Source organism: Aulonocara stuartgranti, assembly GCF_965226115.1.
Source record: "Aulonocara stuartgranti genome assembly, chromosome: 6".
Classification (NCBI taxonomy): domain Eukaryota; kingdom Metazoa; phylum Chordata; class Actinopteri; order Cichliformes; family Cichlidae; genus Aulonocara; species Aulonocara stuartgranti.
In genome coordinates this window covers 32185740-32207676 of record NC_138944.1, presented here as the reverse complement: position 1 = coordinate 32207676, position 21937 = coordinate 32185740, and the positions used below count along the sequence as shown (strand labels likewise).

General features: G+C 41.0%; 3 protein-coding genes across 4 annotated transcripts in view; 1 reads left to right on the top strand and 2 right to left on the bottom strand.

Annotated features, from left to right (window-relative positions):
• Positions 1–367: 367 nt before the first annotated feature.
• Positions 368–10588, bottom strand: gpr108 (G protein-coupled receptor 108). The gene is made up of 18 exons (XM_082537742.1): positions 9964–10588; positions 9582–9701; positions 7432–7482; positions 7163–7251; positions 6995–7065; positions 5957–6102; positions 5806–5868; positions 5615–5716; positions 5404–5537; positions 4305–4380; positions 4138–4211; positions 3933–4050; positions 3727–3857; positions 3324–3367; positions 3194–3243; positions 2881–2964; positions 2427–2548; positions 368–1946 (listed from the first exon to the last, which is right to left on the bottom strand). The coding sequence occupies exons 1-18, from the start codon at positions 10057–10059 to the stop codon at positions 1859–1861; spliced, it is 1659 nt and encodes a 552-aa protein (XP_082393868.1). The 5' UTR covers positions 10060–10588; the 3' UTR covers positions 368–1858.
• Positions 10589–12965: 2377 nt separating this feature from the next.
• LOC309708332 (caspase b-like) lies at positions 12966–15889 on the bottom strand. Its single transcript, XM_082536282.1, has 3 exons — positions 15601–15889; positions 14231–14504; positions 12966–14123 (listed from the first exon to the last, which is right to left on the bottom strand). The coding sequence occupies exons 2-3, from the start codon at positions 14493–14495 to the stop codon at positions 13969–13971; spliced, it is 420 nt and encodes a 139-aa protein (XP_082392408.1). The 5' UTR covers positions 14496–14504; positions 15601–15889; the 3' UTR covers positions 12966–13968.
• Positions 15890–16454: 565 nt separating this feature from the next.
• The window catches only part of LOC309708936 (intercellular adhesion molecule 1-like), a 21766-nt gene continuing 16283 nt past the window's right edge, over positions 16455–21937 (top strand). The window contains exon 1 of one of the 2 annotated variants that reach the window (XM_082537308.1): positions 16455–16586. The gene's annotated coding sequence lies outside the window, so the exon portion shown is untranslated. The remainder of the gene's footprint in view (positions 16587–21937) is intronic. The other variant, XM_082537305.1, reaches the window with a different exon arrangement.

The following is a 21937-nucleotide window of genomic DNA, read 5'->3' as shown; positions in this document are numbered from 1 at the left end:
AGATGGGCAGGAAAGGTTTGGCGGCTGTCATGCAAAACCTGCTCAGTAGTTACTTTACATATCATGTAAATGAAGAAACAGCAGGTCAGACCCTCAACATGTTGTAAGCATCACAATCAGCTGACTCATGCAGAGTACTACTGTGTGTGTGCAGACAGCAGCTGAATGTGTGGGCCTCTGAAGGAGCTCCGTCAAGTCGGTGCCCCTTTACCAGGCACAGGAGGAGCCAAAGCTCGGGGCAAATGTGACTCCTTCTGCAGGTTCCCCACTTTTCTTCATGCTTGGAGCACAATTCTTTTCCCATCTTGATTATTTTAGTGCAAGCTATGCAGTTTAAAACCCCAAAAATGACATATACATAACAGTGTAATCGGAGAACTTTGCAGAACTTTATTGTGACAGCTGATACAGACACCAAACAGCTCTCTGTAACAATTAAAAAAATGTTTTCACTGAAACTAAAGTGAACTTCACCCACTGCTAAATCCTTCCCTCCAAGGTACTGGGGTCATCCCTGCACCGAGTGATTGGAGTAAAATCTCAGTAGTCTTTCCTCATCGCCACACCTGTTTGTCTATCCAAAAAGAGGAAAAAAAATCTGATTGAACCCGAACTGTCTAAAGCGCTCCACAAAGCCTCTCTGCACTGCTCAGCAAAGTGTTAAGTGCCTCCTTTTGTGTCAGCAGTCTTATTTACAAATGGCCATCCACCCAGTTTCGCTGCACACACATTGCTGATCTTTTCAAAACCTAATATCAAACCAATAATTCATAAAATAAGCTTCACATCAAGAGCAGAAAGGTAAAACCAAAAGCAGGCAAATTCAAAAATGATCAGTTAGGTCACTTCTCTGCCCAGTTGGCACAGCAATGCCAAACGATAGATGGGGGGGGGGGAGGGGTTGTAAAGAACAAGGCCGTCATTGAAAACGCAGAGGGCAAACTTCTCTGCTTATTTTAGAGAAAAAAAAAAACTGTTCATCTGCCTACATCTTCACATGTCACCATATTGGTTGTATTCACAGAGGTGTACTGGAGTTGTCCTCAAACCACTAAAGCACTAAATTACAGCAGCAGTCCGAGTGACGGGCTGGGAGGAACGCTTAAGTCTCCAACATCAACAATAATACTGAAATATAACGTTTCAATATGTAATAAGTCAATCTATATTGAAATATACAACTTCTTGTTAACCATATATTTCAATATACAAATCATACATGTAAGAGGAAAAAAAAAAAAAACCTACGGTACTGTGTGGTGATAAAGTGGGATTTTTATGACCCGTGAACAATGGGAATGAAACACGAGACAGATGCTTAAATTTGAAATATACTGATTAGCCTTTCACCTGAGTATGGGCTATTGTCACTGGGGTGGGGAGGCGGGGGTAGCCAAATCCTGTGTCGTCTCACTTTCACTCACACACTAAACACACTCTGCACAGGAATAGTTACAGCTAAGAGGCTCGCAGAAGTACCGTTTTAAATAGCTGCTATAAACACACTCAAAAGAAAGTGTCTAAAAAATTATCTTTGGAGGGGGAGAGAGAAATGAAACATACACAACATCAGAGCTCCTTTTCATATCTCCACCCGTCCATGTGGTTGTATCTCAGTACCTCTCAGTTTTTAGGTGGAGCATTTAAGGGAAACAGAGAGCGTCCAATAAGTTAGTCCGTTTCTTTTCTTTTTTTGCATAGCCAGACAGTGGGCACAACCACTGCAACCACAGAAAGAGTTTCAATGGGAGAGCTGTCACTGGAAGTGGGGAGCCTTGGTCCGTGTGTGTGTGTACCCCTTTCTGTCAGCTGGCCTCGGGATGTTTAGTTGGCCGCTCCCAAAGATGCAGCTTCCTGCTCACAAGGTGGACTCTTTCTGGCGATCGCGTCCGTTGGACGTCTTCTTGACTTTGGAAATGCCCTCGAGTGCACCTGACTCAGTCACTCTGGACACAAACAGAAGAGCAGCAGCACTTTTAATGGCAAACACTTTCTCAACCTTCATCTTAGTTCAGTCGGAATTATTAAATCTTATGGAAATCACAGAAAAACAAACGCTTAGCCACACATTACCCACACGAGCCTCCTCCTTATGTGATGGGACTAAATAGACAGTCAGCACCACTAGAATAGTTTCAGCTCTTTCAGCACCATCACTCATAAAGTAATGTTTTCTTCAATATTCATTTATGATCACACCGCACACATGCTATGCGATATCATAGTGTTTTCACTTTGTGTTAATGAGGACAAAAAACCAAATCTCAATAAAAGACTCATACGGAGATTTGGCTACTTCAACCATACTTTGAAGACATGCTACTTTCTATAACTTCTCCAAGTATAAATTAATCAGGTAAGAACTCAGTAACAGGATAAGTTATTTAAATGCCAGGTGTGGGCTCATACAGACGTGTCACGCTTACACTTCATCATTCTCGACGTCGTCCTCGTCCTGGGGAAGCTGGAGATAGGGGTTATTGGATGCTGGGCGAAACTTGTAGCCCGTCAACACAAAGAAGATGAGAGTCGACACCTCCACCAGAAACTGAAGAAGAAACAGTGCGTTTAATAACAGACAGGAGAAAGTGTCTTAACACTGTCCACAACATCCGGAAAATTTCTTTGCAAACAAATAAGTAGCACAGGGCCTTTTTAACATATGCGCTGTTTCACATTCTTCAAGCAACGCTAATATCCCATCAGGCCTCAGAGGGGAATACAGTGCTCTTTAATAAAGGGCTTTAAATAAGTAATGTGCTGGCAGATTTATACCAGCTCACATCAGGCAAGTATTGCCAGTCATTGTTGATTCAGAGAGCACAGACCGTCCTCGACTTTTTTCAAACAACTGCTGTAGCTGCACCGTCATCGTCTTACCTCATAGCACCACTGCCACTGGAAAGGCATAGTGAATTTGAGCAGAATGGCTATGATCCTTGTAAAGTAGATGTAACACACGATCTAAAATGACAGAAAACATTTCAGTAAGAACTCTTTAAATTTGCACGGTTAAACAAAAAAAAAAAAAATCAATCACACTAAAATCTTCCTTTTCCTCAGGATTAATTTTGCTTTGCTAAAAAACATTGTCAGAGGCAAGTTTTCAGTGTAACTGGTAAATCTATTACTGGTCCGATTGTTCAGATGAATGGAGGGTCACAGAACAACAGCAAAATACTGGCCTTCTTACCATCACATAATAATGGCGGAAGAGCTTGAGCTTCTCCAAATTCATGGCAGCTGAAAGAAACATGCACCAAGTTAAACACAGAACAAAACCTCTCCACCTATTAAAGCCCTGTAGTTGCAGCAGGACTCACCTTTGCCATCGGTGCTAGAAGCCTCTTGTAGGTGACGGATTGACCTTTAAAGACAGAGACGTGTTATACAATGAATCTGCTATTTGGGGCAAACTTGCATGCATACACCACGTAACACAAAGTTCATTTCGAATTACAAGAAACTACTTATCTCTTGTTTCATAACTTCAAACTGAAAATTTTCATGACTGTTTCATCAAGTAGGCAGGGCTGGACGGCAATGCTTTTGGTCCCCTCTCATTTTTTTCATGAAGTTGAATTATTCTGGGCGTTCTACTCTATCAAACATGCTCCACTTTCCCATACTGATCCTCTTATCCCAGAAATCTTAGTAACTTTAAACACTAGCCCCCAAAACTAATTTGGGACTAAAATGTAATTCGATAACAGATATCACACTGACCACACAACAGGGAAAAGGATGGCTCCACAGCAGATAAGGTCCACCAGAAAGAGGATCTCCTTCCACACGTAGTACTCGCTGGAGCCCTCCTCTGTAGACTCGATGATGATGTATGCGACGTTAGCCAGGACCTGCAGCACGACCGGCGAGCCATCAAAGCAAATACACATAAAAATCACCCAAACACCATTTGATTTGCTGCTCACCTGCAGAGGAATGACGATCATGAAGATCTTCTTCTCCTTGTCGGACAGGATGTATTTCACGAAAGCCCAGCCGGTACCAATCAGCGCCAGTGTGATGAACAGGAGCGCCCCCTTTAGCCTGGGAAGGATACAAACATTTTTTGTGTGTAATACAAATCAAATACAACCTAGGCTAAGACGCCGATTCTGCTGAGGTTCTGCTTACAGGTGTGTTATATAATACATGATGGCCCAGCCCTCAATAGGATGCCCCTTAGTGTTGATGAAGTAATAGTTGATCTGAGAGAGACGGGGACAGAGGCAGAATTCAGTGAGTCTCTTTTTATGAGAGGATTCAAACTCAAGACTGTGCTGTGGTGGTGATGCACTTACACTGTGGAAAACCAGTGACATGGACTTTGTGAAGGCTAGCGCTGCCATCAGCCAGTGGATCTTGAACACACTGTAACTGCAAACAAGCACAGAAGAGAGATGTTTAAACACTGCAGGAAATGCTTTTATTCCTACTGCTTAAGGTTCATCCAAATAATTAGTTATGATGTAAATTTTAGTCAAGTAATTGAAAATGTTGGGCAAATGCTTTGGGGCAGGATACTGTATGACCTCTGCAGCTCAGTTTTGTTAGTCTGTCTTTTTTTTTGGGAATGCATACCTGTTAGCTAAGCTCGAGCCATGTCAGCACAGAAAGCGTTTCAGCCATCTTTAATAAATCCAGCAGTTCATGGGGTCGCATGTTTTTATTCTGTAACTCAATTTTCCTTCTTTCTTCCTTATATTCTGGGCTATGAGCACTTCCAGAGCAACAGTAAGCCACAGCAGAACACTCTGCCAGAGCTATAGCTGCCAAGTTGGCTAAAGGACAACACGTTTTAGTAAATCACTCACTGTAAACCTGCTTTATGTTCCTTTAGTGGGAAGGCTGCAGCATCTATGGGCATGTCTGTAGAGTCCTGCGGGGCACTAGTGGGATCTAGAGGAAGGCCAGTGGTAGCTAGTGCTCTTTCACTGTCATGATTGGAGCAAATACTTCAGATATCTTCTTAAAAAATGTATTTGGGCTGCGTTGTCAAGTATGATGTGTCAAAGAAGCCAAAGTCTTTTTTTTTTAAACTTTATAAACTAAAAGTTCCTTGTAGTGAGTGTGAAGTACTTGAAGTTACTCAACACCCACTGTAAAACAGTGACTGTGCCACAGTCTTCCACTGAGGTGTGAACAGGATCCTATGCTTAATGATCTAATTAGTGTCAATTAGCAAATATTGTCATGCTTCATGTTAGAGTGATTATAACAATAAACACTACAAACTGTGTTCACTTTAGTATGGGGTCATATGAGCCAGTGGCCCTAACCGTATTCTTCCATCATACACTTTGTAGCAAGAGCTTCCCAGATTATGCAAGTGATTTTTTTTTTTAATTTCCAATCCTGCAAAACAGTGTGGTTCACTATTACTTCATTGTGCCCGTGTACCTGTGCTTCATGAGATTGTACACCCAGACCAGAGCAGCAATGAAGAAAACTCCAGCCATATAAAGATAAAGGCGAGGCAGAGGGATTTCCGCTGCAGAGAGGAAGCCATGGGGATTCTTCTCCCTCACTTCAACCTGTGATGCACGCAACATGGTAAGCAGACACACGCACGTGAGTGTGCATTTTATAAACTCAAAAATACTCAACTCACTGCAAACGAGTAGGGCTCGTTAAATCCCGGATCGCTGTTTCGACAGTAGTGGAACTTCAAGCTGTACAGGCCCTCCGCCTCTGAGCCAAACCGTATGCGGAACTGTTGAGAGAAAGAGAAAACACTTCCTGTCAGAGACAATCCTGCCCTTAAACATGCCTGAGCATACTGGATAAGGAGGATTTTCTTACACTGAAGCTGTAGATGCTGCCGTTTTTTTCCAAATCTAAAGTCACATGGTGGCGACTGCTTAGCTAAAATGAAATACAGCGTAGAAATTAATTTTGGGATTAAAATCAAACTAAAAATAGACCAAAATAACAAACAACAAGAAAAACATACATTGAATGTCCCTGTCACGTTAACAGCTTCAGGGTTCTGCACAGCCTGCTCTGGTTTCTTGTCATCGCTCCGTTTGTCTTGGTGCTCCGCTGACTTATCCTGATTTTTTGATTGTTGTTCTGAATCACGTTTGACTTTCTCCTGATCTACAGAGCACAAGTGCAGATGCCAGGCACAAAGGTAGAAATTTAGTTTATTCCGAGCATTCTATACACAGGTGGATGCTTTCATATCAAGAAAACAAAAACAAAGGCAAAGTCGAATGAAAACAAAGGACAGTATAATAGCAATGCCTCTTTCCACTAGTACCTACTTGACTCGGCTTAGGCTTGTAGTACCAGGTACTTTTTTTAGTGCCTACTCAGCCGGAGTTCCACACAAATCAGAGGTGATCCAAAAATGATGTTAACAGACTGCATAACACCGATTGGTTAGTCAGTGATGTCAGTGTTTGAGTCGTGAGAGCGTCTTGTTCACAAAAATCAACACTGTGGTCCCAGACTGTGACAAAAAGCCACACGCTGAATAGTAGCTATACAAATCGCTTCAACGCCCGCCATTGTTGTGCCGTTTGTTCCACATATAAATGACGTAACAGCACTTTCAGCCACGTTGTTATGAAGATCCCACGCACATTGGTTGACACTCGACTGTGATGGCAAATGATAAAAACAGAGTCGAGTCGAGCAGAGTAAGTACTAGTGGGAAAGAGCTACAAGTGCATTTGATGAAAATCCTTACACTGTGTAAAATATATCAGAGACTATGAAATTATCTTACATTTGACATATTATGTAAATACCATAAACAAACACTTCTTAAGACCTGCTCCTTTATCACAAAAACAGAAGAACCTTGATGAATACATCTGAGTTACTCTTCTCTTTATCAAAAAATAAATAAAGACAAGCCTTTAATAGAACACTTTAAATAGAATTGTTTTTGGGGTGGGATAGAAATTTAAAGTCTACTTTGTTTAAATGATGCCACTGAAGGAAGCAAAATCCAAATTTTGGTATTTGTGTGGCCAACACTAACCTTTATCTGCTTCAACCCTTTCCTTCGCAATCAGTATGTTGTCTTGTTTATTCACAGCATCCACACTGACGCTACACAAACACAAATTATACAGTTAGCCTCCACACACTGAGCTGCCGACGGCACTGTAACAAACATTTTTGAATATTAGTGCTGAAACATCCACACCTTTGGTTCTTGATATTAATGAGAAAACGAATGAGAGGCTCGGCATTGGTCGCATTTTGAGTGAGCAGACATTTCTTCAAATCCTCTGCCTAGAGGGGGAAACGTCACACAAACACTCACTCAACACCTGTATTCATAATAACAAAACTTTCATAAGTGCATTTCAACAAAAGGCCGTCCTTGTCCTACATGATTGCACAACTGATTTTGAAAGGTCTGAAAATAATGATGTACAATGCTGACAGAAATATTTATGGTGATGTACTTACTGTGTAGGACAAGACTCCATTAACACGCGATCTGGACAGGCTGAACCCAACCTTAAGAAAGTGGGATTACGTTAATCAGTAGGGTTAAAAGCAGCTGATTCAAATCTCTATTTATTTTATAACACATATTTTATCACACTAACTCAATCTGCAAGTTTTTACTGTCAAATCAGCTCTTAAAACATGACACTTGACACCATCGCAAACACAAGACCAAAGGTTGATGAGCTCACTGCTGCTGCTTCATGACTTTTGTGTCAGGTTAGCCCGACTCACTGTTGTTTCGAGCACTCCACTACATTACTTCAGCGGTCACACTGCTTACAGTGCACTCGAATGTTTAACAACAACTGTCTAGGAAGAGAGGCTTATTAAAGGCAATGTTCATGCATACTTTCATTGTATGTTTTTTCCCTATATTTAAAAAAAAAAAAAAACCCAAAACAAACAAAACAACAAAAACAAAAACAACAAAAAATGTCAGCGACGTAGTAGCTCATCTGACCCATGAATAGTCACAATTAACAGGCTGTTCCCCACAAAACAGCACATTTTGTTGAGACCTTGCAGCTGAGTAATTCAGGTGAAGACCCATTAGATGATCGTTGCGTGATGGTTTGATTAAATCCTGATTAATACTGTAGGAGAAGTGGCCGTTCTAATGAAATGTGAATAACTGGATGGATTTCATTTATGTTTTAGCTCATTAGTCCTTCAGTCTGATGAATCATTGGGGAAAAATAAATAAATAAAATTTGAAAAAAGGTCAGATTGAATCCTTTTGTTTTAAATGAACTATTAGCCTGATAAATGGTTCTGAGACCAATTTTGTTGTCTGTTTATTTTGTTTCTATTCATTATTTTTGCTTCTGTACCAAGATAAATAGAAATCTTTGCTAAAAAGATGTTCTGGGCTGTGAGGTCAGTCTCCTGATAATGAATATGCAAATTCTCATAACCACTGATCTTTGGCCTTCATGAGTGGTGCTAGTTTCAGTCATTGTGCAAATGTACTGTTTATAAAGTTGGGGAAACCTGGAGTCAGCTGACACTGAAGAAGTCACTTGGATGAGTGACGAAACAGTTTTCTCAGTGAAAACGCTACATCCAGATGAACAGAATTAATCTTTTAGGTAAACCTAACAAACACTTTACACACTGTATAAAATATACAAAAATAGAAGAAAATATTGCCACATTACATAGAGAATCCACAAAATAACAACACAAATATGTTAGCTGGGCCAAAAATACTTCATTAACTCTGTCTGCAGCCTAATCGAGTCAAGATATTAATTCTTTAACAAGCAGTTAACAAACATATAGTTACATTTTTTCCCTTCAAAACCTCAGTGTTAAAAATTTTTTTTTAATTAATTAAACCTGTTGATGATTATAATTTGCTGTCCATTTACACAAAATGGACAGCGACTGTGGGTTTGATTATGGATCTGCTACGGTGAACCTGTTTATTAAAACCCAAGAGGCTGTACAATTATTAACAAAAACTGAAAAATTCCACAGATAAAGTAACGCAAACTCAGAGCCTTCATTTCCAATCACGCATTAATTTTGAGTCTCTGTCCAAAAGGCATATTTTGAGTGAAATTCTTAGTAACAAAGATGAAGAAAATGTTCTTTTCATTCAACTTTTGTTTTAGTTTGACCACATATGATAAGTTTCATGGGTCTTTACAGGACTGCTAGTTGTTTTTATTTTTATTTTTCATATTCAAAGTCAAACAACTGTTGATGCACCTGTCCCGAATTACAGATGTGGATTTACATTTATGGAGAGGCTGGAGAACATTTTGACATAGTTGTATTCAAATGTGGCCTCAGATTTAAAGGTTTTATGCAAACAAATGATAAATAGAAATGGAATTGCACATCTGTAATAGATGTGCCATTTCATATTAATATATAAAACCGTACATCTAACGGTACTGCCTGGTACAACATTACCTCTAGCTTGAATTTGTTCCTGCTTTTATTATTATTATTATTATTATTATTATTATTATTATTATTATTATTATTATCTTTCTTTTTGTAATTCAATTCTATCGTTTTGAAGAACACAATGCCACCTGTTGAAAAGAAAGGTCAATGAACCACCGCATATAACCAAACACACACACCGGACTTACTGGGTACTTGCTGAAGTCCACTGAAGTCTCCGGGACTTGCAGTGAATGCAGGTAGACATCCAGAGTTCCGTTAGCGTAGAAGCCAAAGTCGTTGAGGTCGATGGTGTGGCGAATTTCATTCTGGTTGTAAGAACAAACAAGTAGAGCTCAGCTGTTGTGGTTCAGTCAGTAAACATGTCTCCTAAGACTCAGATTTAAGAAGCTTTGGTAGCTTTTCTCGTGCGCCCATAACAAAACCCAACGCGACATTATGTTTGGACTGTCCTCTGCCATTAGAATTAATTACAACATACGAATTGAGTAGTAAGACGCTCGACGGGAGCAGAGGAAAACAACACGCCATTAGCTCCCGAGCTAGCGCTGTCATAATTTGTTGCCTTACCGTCAATGTAAGCTTGTGTATTCTTGCTTCGCACCCAGGCAGAAGTAATATGAATAAAAATCCAGCCACAAAGCAGACTCTGTGCCCCACCGCCATCGCTGACTCGCTAGCGGTAACTAGCTGCTAATACTAGGGAGCGTCAATCCTTCCAGGTGGCTAAATAACAAGCTAGATAGCAGACTTGAATGTAAACCAGGTCAAATGCGAGAGTTAGAATCTTTCAGCTTAGCTTTCCGGCTCTTAAACGGCGTCGTTTACTATCAAACTACAACCATGTATCTTGTTTTCGAATTCCTTTCTGCTGTCATCGCTTAAGGTAACAGCTAGCTTGTAGGCGTCACGATCTGACTTCCTGGTCTGGTGTCAAGAACAAAACGTTGATTAAGGTGCGGACAAGAGCGTCAGCTGCTGCGGGCTCACACCCGCTACAGTGCCACAGCCGAGATATAGACAACACTCTGCGCAAGCAACCGGAGCAATGTAGGCTTTAAAACTGCCCACCCGTACAACCCGCTTTTCTGTACTAATTTTGTGTCAGAAAACGATAAATGTTGTTCAAGGATCTGACTACACCTTATATGAGTTGTTCTAGATTTTGATCACGTGGTTCAGCCCTGACACTAAGCTTCCGGCTAAAATGAGTTCACGTGATTAGAATGACCCTCCACGTCGGATACAGTCTCTCTGTGTTGTTACGTTGCGGAGATGAACTTTTGACACGTGGAGCTTTTATTGTTTCAGACATTCAAACTACGAGTTTACGTTTTGTTGTCTCACTCAACAAATGTTCTATATTCTCTGTACACGTTATTTGTATTGTCCACAAATCGCGATTATTGTTCAAACAAGATCATTTTTATAGCCCCTCTGATGACATGGTCCAAAAAATAAATAAATTGTGGCCACAAAATACTACTTCGTGCCGTCGAAATAGTATAACGTGCCCACGAAATACTTATTTGTGGCCACGAGAAAAAAAGTCACTAAGGGGGATTTTCTGGGACTTCCAGTCATGAGAAGCTTTGCAGCTGTCTTGAATATTTTTTTCACCTGGGAATAAACTTTCTCACTGTAATATGATGAGTTTCAAATTATTTGGAAATAACTAATAACCCTTTAAAGATTGATGGATAGAGGCTGCTAAGATGTCCAGATGTATTTTTAATATATCCTGATATTTAAAATTGTGAAAATGAATGCGGGTGTAATTTCTTTTTCACACAACAGTAAATCTACAACAACTGACTAAACAACTGATGTATTATCACCATTATAGCTGAACTTGTATGTGACTCCTGCTTTTAGTTGTTGCTGTTGTTTGGCTGGAGTCTACACCCCTGGTGTAGACTCCCCCCTGGTGGGGGGACTCCAGGCCTTGACAGCCGGTGTGCTGCAGGTTTTAGATGTGTCCTTGATCCAAACAGCTGATTTAAATGGCTAATATGGCCTCAATATATCTTGAAGTTCTCCAGAGGCCTGGTAATGAACTAATCATTTGATTCAGATGTGTTAACCCAGAGTGATATCTAAAACCTGCAGGACACTGGGCCTTGAGTTCCCCACCCCTGGTCTACACCAACTCCTGAGGTACACATCTGGCTCTTTAGCAGCTCGGTGCTCATTGGCTCTTTGCTATTCGTGTCATTCTGGTGCTTGGGCCTGAGCAGGTATAATGGTTCAGTAATATAGATAACTGATTGCATATTATTCAATTCTTTTTACATTGTAATTTGATTATCTTTTAAAATAATTTGACCAACTTTAATTAAAAAAAATAAATACATTTTTTTACAGCCATTTACACCAGTTTTTCTTGATCTACTGTTTATGTCTTGTCCAAGTGCTGCTCTGCACACAGCAACATGTGCACACACACACCAGCCAGCAGTCTATGGTGAGAGGTTTGCTGCAGTCAGACAGCTTGATGAAGTGTGTGGAGGCCAAAGAGAAAGAAAACCATTTCCTGGATGGTGATATGTGAACAGGAGAGATCAGCAAATTTATAGAGATGCTCGATAGAGACTTGATTATTATCACAGTCTTAATTCCTCTTTTTTTTAAATTTTTTATTCCTATTTATCCCCTTCGTATATTTTATTTATATTGTCTCTGTATTTATATATATGTGTGTGTAATATTCTGTAACTCTGTAACTTCTGTCGGTGCTGTGCTTTTTTGGAAATCGAATTTCCCAGAGGAACCCACCCGAGGGATTAATAAAGTTCTATCTATCTAGAAGTAAGGGTAATATTTGATATTCCTATTTCTGTAACAATCACACTTATGAAAATACACAAATTTACGATAAAGCACATGTGCTGACCACAGAGTGAAACTTCCCACAAGAATGATGCATGGAATTTTCTATTGATTCTATTGATGTCAGATTAGGGATTGTGGTCAACAGATTTAGTTTCAATTCAAGTACCTAATCGTAGCCTCAGTGATTATATAGGACAAACATGTCTTAGTCAGCTGAGAGTAATTAAAAACATTACATTTACACTGTAACCCATGGCAACCAAGGTTTGAGGTGAGGAGGAAGAGGATGATATTTTATTATGACGCCGGTGGTGTCGTCGCTTTTTATTTCCTTGGGGAACTTCTCGTCTTACAATAAAACAAAGGTATGATCCTTCATATCTTGAGTCCAATGGCACAGACATGAATTTAAATGGCACAACTTCTCTTCTTCTCCACCTTTGGGGTGCAACATATGTATCCGGTCTTCAGCTACAGATGAAATCCAACTAGTCAGAAGGAAGATGTCCGTCTCGGCCACCATATACAAAGGAAACATGCCGGCTTCCACAAACCGGCGCACAAAGTTATGTATTTTTAATAGATTGATTGTAAGTTCATGTGAGTGCATCAGTTTGTTGGAAGATGTAACCACTATGTATGTTTATGAGTACAATATCAAGAAGTGGATGACGCAGAAACATCAAAAACACAGCTTCACCTGCTGACCTCAGATGAAAGTACGAGTAACTCCTGACACGTTTACATACACAGCTTAACAGGCCTGATTTAATCTGAACATTTCAGAGTTTGTTGAAACAGCAAAGCACAGGTGGACATTTGTATGTGTTACAACAGATAAATCACAGGAATAAAGATTAAAATGAATAGTGGCTCAATATCATTCAGGCTTTATTTTCAGGGTTCTGGGATATAACTCATGCTGTTTCATGATAAAGGAGGATAAAGAACCCTAAATGACCCTGTGTGTTTGTTATACAGTCGACTCCCGGTAGTCGTGGTGATTTGGGACCACAACTGCCGCAAATACTTGAGAACCCCTCTAAAAACGCTTATAACTGCCTATTTTAATAGTTCAAACACCAAATATATCTTAATCTAAAACACTTTATATGATTTCAAAGTCATCTTACAATATTGCCCTTAAAATATTTGGCTTACAGCTACGCGTGAACACTTCTACAACTGTAAGAGTGTTCACGAATACCTGACAGGGGTCGACTGTATTACCATCGGTAATTAGTTGTTACTGTTGCCTGAACAATTATGTCAAGCAATATGTCTGCTGTAAAAGTAGCCTGTTGGTAGCAAAAAAAACATGAATATGCCCGTACGTGTAAGTGTCTCTCTTTGTTACTCCCTCCCGGGATTTACTTTTTTAAAATCAGACTTTGTTTACAATTTGCAGTCATTAGAGTACATTTGTGGTTCTGGAGTATATTCTTTACATGGCATCATATGTAGCTGTAACAATTACTGTAACATTATGTAAACTGTAACATTAGAAGACCTTAGATATGCCGGGCATTTCTGTGTTGAAAGGAACATGTGATTGCACCGTGTAAGCTACATGAAAACACCCAGCAGATGGACTGCGTGAGAAGATCCCCATCTATCACAGGGCTGACACAGCTCATAACTCGGCCTTATTCAGAATCACCAGTTAACATTAATTTCATTTCATGTAAAGGAAAGAAATGATTACAAACTATATTGTGCCCTCCGCTTTAATCTCCATTGAGATTATTTTTGGTAGAAGTTTATATTCATAGGTGCGGTGCTGCTACCGGTGACCGTGGGGGCAAAAACCACTCCTCCCTGCTGAGCCGACATCGTGGCTCCAGCGGTAGGATTTAAAGTAGAGGATCCAGAGGATGCAGCTGCTCTGCCCTCTACAGCTGAAAGGACAAAGAAGCAGAGAATCAGTGGTAATGTCTGCACAGAGGCAGACCACAAACAGATTGTCAGTTACAGGTGAGTTTAAGAAACTCTGCATTCACCGCACCTTCAAACTTGCCCTCTAAGTCGTCTGCGATGTTGTTGACATTCATTTTCCTCAGGATCGCGACAGAGACTTTCACAGCCGTCGCTTCACCGTAGCTGTCTATCATACAACTCACAGTGTCCATACGGTCTTGGCCCTCGAGTTTGCTCTTTGGAATTGGTTTGCAGCTGTCCACGATCTTCATGGCGAGGTACCACTTAAAATGTTTATACTCCTCATTAGTCAGGTCTTGCAGTTTTTCTAAGAGCAGCTCTGAGACCAGCATGTCTGCTCACTGAACAAACGAGAGAGAGAGAAAATGAGCTCTGTTTCTTTTAAATAAATACTTCTTTCATTCCTTTATGGGCTTAGTTGATCAGAAAATTCATGTCTGTAACTATCTGTCTATTTTAAAGTATATTACACCACATTCAGTTTGTTCAAGATGATCTATAAAACAACAATAAGGCATTTAAGTGTCACTGCCCCCATTATCATAAAAATAATAGGAATACTTAAAAGTGTTGTGCAGTTAACTCCTCGGTTAATGGTTGCTTAGCTTAGAATATTGAACTTTTAAATATTATAAAGAAAAAACATGTGAGTGTAACTTTTCTGGTGTAAATCTTCTGTATTTTTAAGGTTCTGTGAACACAACAGAGACTACTACAATAAGTCCACCAAGAAAATCCTTTGCAAATCTGATGTGTGCATGGAATAAAACATTTATTTATTATGTTGTTGTTTTTAAATATGGTTTTTACTTTCTGCTTTTATTCAAAGGATGTTTTGAAAAAGTCTACGAGGAACCAAAGTTGTACTCAACAGTGTGATCACATTTTTATATGTATGCTATATGCTAGCCCCAAACCCTCTGGCTCTCTTCCAGTGTCTCCTCGGTCCTCTCTTCCTCCCGCCAACCAGTTGCATCAGGTGACTTCCCCTCCCTGAACATGGGCCCTGAACATGGGCTCAAATGAATATAAATAAACCTGAAGGACTAGTTTAAAACACTGAAGCTAGTCGTGCAGTAGTTTCATTTTTCGTCGCTGTGTTTAGTGGGATCGCAGACAACGAGGAAGTAAATCAGCGTCACCACGTCAGTGAATTAATAGCAGTGCTAATACAACTTCTAAAACCTGCTAATGAACCACATCTGGATCTGGATCATACATCGGTCACTATATACTCTCAATGTCTGCGTTCGTTCACATCCGATGTAAAGCTGCACACAGACAGAGCGAAAGTAAACAACAAGAAAGTCAAGTTCAAGTCTCCGTCATCCTTTCTAGCTCCTCCTGTTTCATTTTGTATCGCAGCGCACAGACGTTATTAAACCTCCAAAGATGTGCATTTTAACTTTGGGGAATTTTATGAATCAAAGAACTCACCTCGTCACTGACCCGCCGATATAGCACCAAGCAAAGGATGTAAAGAAAATGGCGCAAACGAGTGCTTTCGGTTTCAAACCCTCTACCGGGAAAGTTCTGCGAAACCTACAGGACTACGTCAGGAGTGACTACTCAACACGTAGTGAACGTATTATGACTTAATGTGTGCACAGCCGTACTTGGTCAAGATACAACTAGTTTATATATAACCCCGTTGTGTTTATACGTCTTATGTCTATAGTCACATAAACGGAACATTTTGTCCTCCTTGTGATTCTGCCGGTAAAAAACAGCTGCTGTACAGATGTGCCTGAGCGACTGAGGGGTTGGCTGGTACATTGTAGTGATGTGTCGGTCACGAACGAAATGGCTCTTAGAGCCGGGTCTTTGATGTGAACGACGCGAGCCGGCTCTTATCACAAGCCCTGGGTTCTTTTTTTCTTTCTCTCGCCCTCTCTCTCCCACTTTTTTTCCGCTTCACTCCGCATGAGCCTTGTGCTTTGCGCTGGGAAGAGGGGGGAGGGGCGGTAGTGTAGTAGTGGCCGGTAATAAACCAATCCTCATGAAGAACAGTGCTCTTTAATGAATTCAGCACAGACTAGGGTTGCCAACTCCCTGAAAAATAAATAAGGGACACCTCGTGGCCAGGGCCGGGCGACCCAGTTGTCTTCACCCTTCCCAGTGTGGTGAATTTTCTAGCTCTTTTTTTGTGTGTGAAATAGTGATGGGTCGTTCGCGAACGAAATGGATCTTAGATCCGGCTCTTTGACGTGAACGACGCGAGCCGGCTCCTTATCGCGAGCCGTCACGTGGGTTTTTTTTTTCTTTCTCTCAGCCTCTCTCTCGCACTTTTTTTCCGTTTCACTCTGCACGCGAGCCTTGTGCTTTACGCTGGGCAGAGGAGGGAGGGGCGGTAGTTACACTCAGTAGCACAGGAACAGAGCCAGAGAGAGAGAAAGAGAGGCAGGGACAACAACATTAGAAAGGTATAGTAATCATCCACAACTATTTTCGGTTGCAGATGATAAAGGATTGAGAAAGTTTATTCATGCAGGTCCATATGACAGAGAATATGCATGTTCTTTTAGTTTTCATATTATAATTTATATTTAATTGTGTTGTGGTTTGCAGTGTTTTGTGTTCTTTTCACTTTAAATTTGTGAAAGGAAAAAGCTGAAAATTTAAATAGTTAAAACTTGAAATGTGAATAGTTGATTTTTGTATTATATGATTTATTTATTACATTTTATGTGGAGTGAATAAATAAAAGTATATTTACGGTGGCCCCTAGAGACAAAGCACATACAAACTTCAAATCACGTACGAACTCTGAAGCATGTACAAACTCCAAAACACGTACAAAACACGTACAAACTCCAAAACACGTAAAAACTCCAAAACACGTAAAAACACGTACAAACTCCGAAGCACGTAAAAACTCAGAAGCATATAAAAACTCAGAAGCACATACAAACTCAAAACACGTACAAAAGACAACAGAAGTGCTCCAGGATGCTGGGCGCAGTGTTGAGCCTTTGTTATCTTGTGGCTACACAAGCCAGCAAGTACCAACGACCGGATTTGGTGTGTGGTAATAACAGGTAAATGAACTTTTTTTTTAAATTATTTGAATATATATATGAGTGCCTGTGTATAAATACACAAATACACACATGCTTTCAATTGTGTAATTTAAGTGATCTAGTAGCTCTGCTTTGGAAGTTCAGTTAATGCTAGAAATGTGTTTTGGAGTTTGTACGTGTTTTGTCTCTAGGGGCCACCGCATATATTTATATATAAACATATATAAATAAAACCACTTGTTTTTACGTTAGTAATTCCTTTTGTGCATAATTTTATATTATTGTTAATAATAAATTAATTAAAGCAACAAAACAACCTGAAGAGCCGGTTCGGAGCCGAAAGAGCCGGCTCTTTTTAGTGAGCCGAACCGAAAGAGCCGGATCTCTAAAAAGAGCCGGAAATCCCATCACTAGTGTGAAATTATTTTTTTAACCATTTGACTTGAAGTTGATTTAAGTAGATGCATATTCTATTCTTTGTGATATGAACACATGTGAAACAAATGATCATTTAGCCATTTATTTTTAGCTCAAAATGACAACATTAACACAGTAAAACAGGTCTCTTTCTTAAACAGAAGCCTGTCATGCTTAACCTTTGAGAATATAAGTAAATCTTTCTTTAAAAGAACTCTGTCCTGCTTAACTTAAAATAATAGAAAACAATAGAAAGAAAAATATTCTTGTAACAGTGCACATTTAGTGCATTTAGTACAATTGGCTTCAGTTGAGGTATTATTTCAGCTTTTCTAATCAGCTGCGCCTGTTTGTAAACCCGCTTGTTCCCATGATTACGCATCATAACTCATCATCATTACACTGCTCACACTGCTCACGCGCAAACGTAAACGTTGGTGAAAAAGACGGCGCAGCACGGCTGTGCAGCGTGTGATCTGGACACAAGCGATGGAGGCACAACTTGTAGAACTTTGGAAAGCTCATCCGAGCCTTTTCGATGTGGCATCACAAAATTATCGCGACCACAACAACCGTGAAAATAGTTGGATTTACACTGCTGCTCAATCACAGCTGCCTGATCAGTGTTTTTCATTAGCAATTTAGCAAAGTTGATGGTGGTGGTGTGTCTGTGTGAGTGAAAGACAGAGAGAGCGAGCGACAGATTATCTGTTATAACCTTCATTTTATGGAGGCACAGTGTGAGCACTCAGGTCGCATCAGAGCATCGGGCGGTATAGTGTGAGAGTACATCGTGACCTATGAACTTCTAACCCCTGCGAGTCAATCGTGCAGTTTGAGCAGGAGCTGAATAACGTGACTGAAAAAAATCGCACAGTGTTTGCCCAGCTTTAGGTGTACTGTCATCCGAGACTTGCACCGCAGAGTCGGCGTTTGTTCCCCTGTTGGCCATGCTTCTTGTTGTGGTCATCTGTTGTCTTCCGGTATTTTCTCCGCAAGCGACCTTTCCTCGACCAATGAGATGAGCGGTAATCTGAATTGTCATACTCGAATTGTCATAAGTGTGCTGTCAGCTCATTGGTCACAAAGCAGGAGAGGGGCTGGGAATTATGTTTTCAAACAAAGTGTTAATTCCATAAACATTTATAGACTACTTTTGATTCTCACTGTATTACGGGACAAAGTGCGTCCCTTATTAGCTCAATACGGGACGTGTACTTTTGTTTCAAAATACGGGACGATTCCGTATTTTAAGGGACGGTTGGCAACCCTAGCACAGACTAACATCGAAGAGGTAGCAGTGACACACATCAGTTATCAGCTAGCCATCTAACTGTATTCTATCTCTAAACCTTTACCAACTCCGCTTTACTCTTATTTTGCGACACCACCCTCTAGTGGTGCAATATGATATAAACATTACAGAACACAACATCTCCTCTCTCTTTATAAAAAGAGTTCACCAAATAGCGTAGTACAGAAATAAAGTAATTCACTGTTTAGCAAACCAAACATACACTGGTGAACTTAAATGTTGCAATAGTTATAACATCAGAATACTACAACTAGAAAAGCTAAATAAACCTGAAATTGTAAAATAAAAAGAAATTATTCCAGTTTTTCCATTACAATTTTTTCTTAGTGCATTGGTGGCAGGAAATCAGTTCTTCTTAAACCCAAAATAGAACAAGTAATGACATTTCTCTAATGTCCTTTTTCAAGCAACCTATTATGGTACAATATAGTCTTTGTGCCAACGAGGCTTATACTTGACGCGGGGCAGTCTTCTGGCAGTAGGTGAGCCAGTCTGGGTGTGGTGCAACCTAGCAGTGTCAGCGTTCTTTTCAGTCACTGGGCGACAGCGTGCTAGATGAGTGGCATTCCAAATCTTTCCATTACTCAGCAAGAAGGCATTCAAGCCTTTGGCTTTTGTTACTGTTACAGGAGGGGTAAATCTGGGATGTCCTTTAGGGACATGGTGGGGTTTACTTATCCTCACACTCTCTCCTGGTAGAAAAGAAGGTTTCCGTGCGTGACGCCTACCATCAGTGTAACGTTGCATTTTCAGCTGATATTTCTGAACTGAGTGACGTGCAACGTCATCCAGTGGAGACACAGCAGGAGGCAAAGGGAGGACATCCAGTTTAGTACGCATCTTCCTGCCATACAGGAGTTCATAGGGAGAGAGGGAAGTAGTTGCATGCTGCGTTGCACGGTAAACTTGAAGCCAATCCAGCACAGTCGCCTTCCATGGTTTTGACTGCTGGATTGCTGTCTGGATACAGGTGCGGAGGGCACGATGAAACCGTTCGATTGCTCCGTTTGCACCTGGGTAGTAGACAGATGTTCTGCTGTGGGAGATGCCTCTATTCTGAAGGAATGAGGTGAACATTGCAGAGGTGAACTGTGTACCATTGTCAGTTACGATGTTCTCTGGGTTGCCATGACGACTAAAGACAGATGAGAGGAACTGAATGACATCATCAGTAGTAGCAGAAGGTGAAAAGGCAAGCTCAGGCCATTTGGAGTAGTAGTCAGTCAATGTTATAACGTATCTACAAGCAGGTATTGCAGTATCAAAAGGCCCAACAATGTCAAGACCAAGTTTTTTCCACGGTCCATCAGGCAGTGGGACGGGTTGGAGAGGAGCAGGATTAGTATGTGCAGTTTTGTCATTGGACTGGCAAAGGAGGCATGAGGTTATGGCAGACTGGACTTGTGAGTCCATTTTTGGCCACCAGTAGAGATCTCGTAGTCTTTGTTTTGTGCGCACAATCCCTTGGTGACTTTCATGTGCCAGCGCAATGAGTTTAGGTCTCACTGAAAGTGGTGCAATGAGCCTTGAGCCTCTGAGAACATAATCACTCAGGGTTGAAAGTTCATTACGGATTTTGTAGTAAGGTGCAAGCGTGACATCAAGTGCTTTGATTGAGGCAGGCCAGCCGCTTTGTATTTGTGAACGCAAAGCAACCAGTTCAGGGCAAGTTGAACAGGCAGAGTCAAAGTCCGCAACTGGAAGAGAGGACATGGCAGCAGAAACTTGGGCTACCATTTCATGATCTGCATCCGATGTAGGATGGGAAGAAACAGGCAGGGGCAGGCGAGAGAGATAGTCAGCTGTATAGTTCTGAGAACCTGGGCGGTAAATAACATCATAGTCAAAACACAGGAGGCGGGCAGACCAGCGGGCGATGCGCATTCCAACCCTATTAATCCCTTTGGTGCTCAGCAGTGTTGTCAGAGCTTGGTGGTCTGTCCGCAGAGTAAAACGTCGGCCCCACAAATACGTTCTCCATTTCTCTGCAGCCCACACACAAGCATAAGCTTCTTTTTCAACAGTTGAGTACTTTTGTTCTGTTGCAGACATTGTGCGGGAAGTAAACGCCACAGGTTTTTCTGTGCCATCAGGTTGCACTTGAGCAAATACAGCACCAAGCCCATAGTCACTTGCATCAGTAGAGATCACGACACGCAAGGCAGGGTCAAACAGTAGCAGTGCAGGACTATTCACCAGGAGTTTTTTACTTCTTCAAAGCTCGCTTGTGCATCTAAAGTCCATGTGAAGGTGTTCTTGTCGTTAGCACAGGCATGCATAGGGGCTACAACAGTTGCAAAGTTTGGCAAGAACTTGGAGTACCATGACACCAAGCCCAGGAAGGATCTCAGAGCAACAGCATCAGATGGGGGAGGGGCTCTCAAAACAGCATCAATATGCTCCTCATCAGGAAGAATGCCATCAGCAGTGACAACATGACCTAGGAAGCGTAGCGATGTCTTCCTAAAATGGCATTTGTTTTCGTTAAGCACAAGTCCAGCATCTTTGAGCTTCTGCAGGACAGTGCTAAGGTTTTGGTCATGCTCAGCTGCACTTTTACTGTAGACAGTAAGGTCATCCAGGTAATTTTGGACACCTGGGAGGTCTTTAAGGATTTCAGCCATCATTTTCTGAAAAGCTGAGGGGGCAGAGGCCAGTCCATAAGGTACTCTGCAGAATCTGAAGAGTCCATCATGTGTAATGAATGCTGTCAAATCTCTGCTATCTTCATGCAGGGGCAGCTGGTAGTATGCATTTGCAAGATCAATTGTAGAAAACACTTTTGCACGCTGTAAGCTGGCAAACAATTCATCCACATGTGGTAAGGGGTAGCAATCAGTGATCACAGCTTTGTTTGGTTCACGGAGGTCTGCACACAGCCTTATTCCACCAGTTTTCCGTCCTGTCACAACAATTGGGGATACCCATGGTGATGCATCAATCCGTTCAATGACACCAGCTTTGAGTAAACGATTCAGTTCTGCTGAAACTGAAGCCCTCACAGCAAACGGGAGACGTCGCA

Bases quoted from the DNA above. Each gene is read 5' to 3' on its own strand.
- gpr108 (XM_082537742.1), bottom strand. From the start codon at position 10,059: ATGGCGGTGGGGCACAGAGTCTGCTTTGTGGCTGGATTTTTATTCATA. The intron at 3,368-3,726 runs GTCAGTGTGATA...CTGTCTTTAAAG, and splicing joins ATCCTTTTCCCTGTTGTGTG to GTCAATCCGTCACCTACAAG. The intron at 2,549-2,880 runs GTAAGACGATGA...TTTCTTCTTCAG, and splicing joins AGTGGCAGTGGTGCTATGAG to TTTCTGGTGGAGGTGTCGAC.
- LOC309708332 (XM_082536282.1), bottom strand. From the start codon at position 14,495: ATGCTGGTCTCAGAGCTGCTCTTAGAAAAACTGCAAGACCTGACTAAT. The intron at 14,124-14,230 runs GTGCGGTGAATG...TTGTCCTTTCAG, and splicing joins CTTAGAGGGCAAGTTTGAAG to CTGTAGAGGGCAGAGCAGCT.